This window comes from Scyliorhinus canicula, chromosome 20 (genome assembly GCF_902713615.1).
Source record: "Scyliorhinus canicula chromosome 20, sScyCan1.1, whole genome shotgun sequence".
Taxonomy (NCBI): domain Eukaryota; kingdom Metazoa; phylum Chordata; class Chondrichthyes; order Carcharhiniformes; family Scyliorhinidae; genus Scyliorhinus; species Scyliorhinus canicula.
The window spans coordinates 91,112,082-91,117,081 of record NC_052165.1 but is presented as its reverse complement, the minus strand read 5'-3'; the positions used below and the strand labels follow the sequence as shown (position 1 = coordinate 91,117,081).

At 55.5% G+C, this 5,000-nt stretch overlaps 1 protein-coding gene across 1 annotated transcript in view; it reads left to right on the top strand.

The window, feature by feature from the left end:
* The window catches only part of LOC119954795 (integrin alpha-X-like), a 65,592-nt gene that overhangs the window by 34,888 nt on the left and 25,704 nt on the right, over nucleotides 1-5,000 (top strand). The window contains exons 6-7 of the mRNA XM_038780337.1: nucleotides 90-250; nucleotides 3,338-3,524. Of these exons, the coding sequence (XP_038636265.1) occupies nucleotides 90-250; nucleotides 3,338-3,524 (348 nt within the window). The remainder of the gene's footprint in view (nucleotides 1-89; nucleotides 251-3,337; nucleotides 3,525-5,000) is intronic.

The following is a 5,000-nucleotide window of genomic DNA, read 5'->3' as shown; positions in this document are numbered from 1 at the left end:
GGCTGAATGGCCTCCTGTCCCTGTGTTTGGTCAGACTGAGTGTGAATCCTGGTGGTTTGTGTTGGTAACTGCAGCCATTCTCTCTCCAGGTCAAGGCCAGTGGTTGATGTAACGGCTGCGATCATGCAGAGCCCGGAAGAAATCGCTTTGTGGAGGTTTGTCTGTCCTGGTATTCCTGAGGAGTTGAGTACGCCAGTGAGCAATCTGACCGTCTGCTTCAACGTGTCTCTGGCCACCTCTGCAAAGCAAGGTGATTATTCAAATGTTTAAAACTCTCCGGCATCCAAAATCTGTGTGTCTGTCTCTCCTTTTCCGACAGTGCGGCTCCCTCAGTACTGACCCTCTGACAGTGCGACACTCCCTCAGTACTGACCCTCTGACAGTGCGGCACTCCCTCAGTACTGACCCTCTGACAGTGCAGCACTCCCTCAGTACTGACCCTCTGACAGTGCAGGCACTCCCTCAGTACTGACCCTCTGACAGTGCGGCACTCCCTCAGTACTGACCCTCTGACAGTGCGGCACTCCCTCAGTACTGACCCTCTGACAGTGCGGCACTCCCTCAGTACTGACCCTCTGACAGTGCAGGCACATCCTCAGTACTGACCCTCTGACAGTGCGGCGCTCCCTCAGTACTGACCCTCTGACAGTGCGGCACTCCCTCAGTACTGACCCTCTGACAGTGCGGCACTCCCTCATCACTGACCCTCTGACAGTGCGGCACTCCCTCAGTACTGACCCTCTGACAGTGCGGCACTCCCTCAGTACTGACCCTCTGACAGTGCGGCACTCCCTCAGTACTGACCCTCTGACAGTGCAGCACTCCCTCAGTACTGACCCTCTGACAGTGCAGCCCTCCCTCAGTACTGACCCTCTGACAGTGCGGCACTCCCTCAGTACTGACCCTCTGACAGTGCAGCACTCCCTCAGTACTGACCCTCTGACAGTGCAGCACTCCCTCAGCACTGACCCTCTGACAGTGCGGCACTCCCTCAGTACTGACCCTCTGACAGTGCGGCACTCCCTCAGTACTGACCCTCTGACAGTGCAGCACCATCTCAGTACTGACCCTCTGACAGTGCGGCACTCCCTCAGTACTGACCCTCTGACAGTGCGGCACTCCCTCAGTACTGACCGTCTGACAGTGCAGCACTCCCTCAGTACTGACCCTCTGACAGTGCAGCACTCCCTCAGTACTGACCCTCTGACAGTGCAGGCACTCCCTCAGTACTGACCCTCTGACAGAGCGGCACTCCCTCAGTACTGACCTCTCACAGTGCGGCGCTCCCTCAGTACTGACCCTCTGACAGTGCAGCACTGCCTCAGTACTGACCCTCTGGCAGTGCAGCACTCCCTCCGTACTGATCCTCTGACAGTGCGGCGCTCCCTCAGTACTGACCCTCTGACAGTGCAGCACTCCCTCAGTACTGACCCTCTGACAGTGCAGCACTCCCTCAGTACTGACCCTCTGACAGTGCAGCACTCCCTCAGTACTGACCCTCTGACAGTGCGGCACTCCCTCAGTACTGACCCTCTGACAGTGCAGCACTCCCTCAGTACTGACCCTCTGACAGTGCAGCACTCCCTCAGTACTGACCCTCTGACAGTGCAGCACTCCCTCAGTACTGACCCTCTGACAGTGCAGCACTCCCTCAGTACTGACCCTCTGACAGTGCGGCACTTCCTCAGTACTGACCCTCTGACAGTGCGGCACTCCCTCAGTACTGACCCTCTGACAGTGCGGCACTCCCTCAGTACTGACCCTCTGACAGTGCAGCACTCCCTCAGTACTGACCCTCTGACAGTGCGGAGCTCCCTCAGTACTGACTCTCTGACAGTGCAGCACTCCCTCAGTACTGACCCTCTGACAGTGCGGCTCCCTCAGTACTGACCCTCTGACAGTGCGGCACTCCCTCAGTACTGACCCTCTGACAGTGCAGCACTCCCTCAGTACTGACCCTCTGACAGTGCAGCACTCCCTCAGTACTGACCCTCTGACAGTGCAGCACTCCCTCATTACTGACCCTCTGACAGTGCAGCACTCCCTCAGTACTGACCCTCTGACAGTGCGGCACTCCCTCAGTACTGACCCTCTGACAGTGCAGCACTCCCTCAGTACTGACCCTCTGACAGTGCGGCAGCTCCCTCAGTACTGACCCTCTGACAGTGCAGCACTCCCTCAGTACTGACCCTCTGACAGTGCGGCACTCCCTCAGTACTGACCCTCTGACAGTGCGGCACTCCCTCAGTACTGACCCTCTGACAGTGCGGCGATCCCTCAGTACTGACCCTCTGACAGTGCGGCGCTCCCTCAGTACTGACCCTCTGACAGTGCGGCGCTCCCTCAGTACTGACCCTCTGACAGTGCGGCAGCTCCCTCAGTACTGACCCTCTGACAGTGCAGCACTCCCTCAGTACTGACCCTCTGACAGTGCGGCGCTCCCTCAGTACTGACCCTCTGACAGTGCGGCAGTCCCTCAGTACTGACCCTCTGACAGTGCAGCACTCCCTCAGTACTGACCCTCTGACAGTGCGGCTCTCCCTCAGTACTGACCCTCTGACAGTGCAGCACTCCCTCAGTACTGACCCTCTGACAGTGCGGCACTCCCTCAGTACTGACCCTCTGACAGTGCGGTGCTCCCTCAGTACTGACCCTCTGACAGTGCAGCACTCTCTCAGTACTGACCCTCTGACAGTGCGGCACTCACTCTGTACTGACCCTCTGACAGTGCGGCACTCCCTCAGTACTGACCCTCTGACAGTGCGGCACTCCCTCAGTACTGACCCTCTGACAGTGCGGCACTCCCTCAGTACTGACCCTCTGACAGTGCAGGCACTCCCTCAGTACTGACCCTCTGACAGTGCGAGCACTCCCTCAGTACTGACCCTCTGACAGTGCGGCACTCCCTCAGTACTGACCCTCTGACAGTGCAGGCACTCCCTCAGTACTGACCCTCTGACAGTGCGGCACTCCCTCAGTACTGACCCTCTGACAGTGTGGCACTCCCTCAGTACTGACCCTCTGACAGTGCGGCACTCCCTCAGTACTGACCCTCTGACAGTGCGGCACTCCCTCAGTACTGACCCTCTGACAGTGCGGCACTCCCTCAGTACTGACCCTCTGACAGTGCGGCCTCCCTCAGTACTGACCCTCTGACAGTGCGGCACTCCCTCAGTACTGACCCTCTGACAGTGCGGCACTCCCTCAGTACTGACTCTCTGACCGTGTTTCTCGTTGCGATACTTTTCCCGCGCTGTCTTTTGCGCGGAACTCGCTGAAGTTCCGATGAATTTTGAAGTGTTCATATTATCCGACTAACTGATCTTCCGCCTCTTAGAGGTCAATCTCCAAGCCAATTTGACGTACGAGCTTAAAATGGACGTGAAGCGACTCTCGTCAAGGGTTCTGATTGACAATCTGGAGAGAGACATCACGAGACATCGGGCGGTAACAAACGATGCTTACTGCTTCGACCATGAGGTTTTTCTCACGGTAAGAGTCTCTTCAAATGGTGCCAACTTTAGGTCTCAGGCCTGAGGCCTCCTTTGAGGCTTATAGGCCCCAGTCAGGAAGTCGGCAGGGCTGGCCCACCGACTATGTCCCCTCACGAGATCTGTATCCTAACTCCTACATTTTTTCCCAAATCTCCCTTCGTCCGACAAATTTCCAATCGTTGTCACCCCTGCTCCGAAAGGCCGGGCTGTAAGTTTGAGCTTTAACCCTCTTGTTTGGCACTCCACCCCCCCCCCCCCTCCCCCCCCCCCCCCCCCCCTCCTCACATTGTCTATCCCGACGCTGTTGAATCCTTTAATTGTCTGAAACCCCCTCAATCAAATCTCACCGCACCCCCCCCCCCCCCCCAAACCCTTAATCTTCGAAATATGAGCAGATGGTGGTGGATCGTGAGGGGGTTGGAACACCCAACAGATAGGGGATGAACAAAGAACAAAGTACAGCACAGGAACAGGCCCTTCGGCCCTCCAAGCCCGTGCCGACCATGCTGCCCGTCTAAACTAAAATCTTCACTTCCGGGGTCCGTATCCCTCTATTCCCATCCTATTCATGTATTTGTCAAGATGCCCCTTAAACATCACTATCGTCCCTGCTTCCACCACCTCCTGCGGCAGCGAGTTCCAGGCACCCACTACCCTCTGTGTAAAAACGTCCCTCGTACATCTCCTCTAAACCTTGCCCCTCGCACCTTAAACCTATGCCCCCTAGTAATTAACCCCTCGACCCTGGGGAAAAGCCTCTGACTATCCACTCTGTCTATGCCCCTCATAATTTTGTAGACCTCTATCAGGTTGCCCTTCAACCTCCTTCGTTCCAGTGAGAACAAACCTAGTTTGTTAAACCTCTCCTCATAGCTAATGCCCTCCATACCAGGTAACATCCTGGTAAATCTCTTCTGCACCCTCTCTAAAGCCTCCACATCCTTCTGGTAGTGTGGCGACCAGAGTTGAACACTATACTCCAAGTGTGGCCTAACTAAGGTTCTATACAGCTGCAACATGACTTGCCGATTATTATACTCAATGCCCCGGCCAATGATGGTAAGCATGCCGTCTGCCTTCTTGACTACCTTCTCCAACTATGTTGCCTCTGTCAGTGACCTGTGGACCTGTAAACCTAGATCTCTCTGACTGTCAATACTCTTGAGGGTTCTGCCATTCACTGCATATTCCGTACCTGTATTATACCTTCCAAAATGCATTACCTCACATTTGTCCGGATTAAGCTCCATCTACCATCTCTCCGCCCAAGTCTCCAAACAATCTAAATCCTGCTGTATCCTCTGACAGTCCTCATCGCTATCCGCAATTCCACCAACCTTTGTGTCACCGGCAATGGTAGGAAATAGGGATGTGGCCATTCGGCCCTTCTGCCGTTTAATCAAAAGGAAAAAAGTGCCTTTGTTTCAGATGATGGGTTTGATCACTCTTTCCTTCACAGCGAGTGTGTAGGTTAAAGTCTCTGTCCACCGCCTGTAATGGTCATCC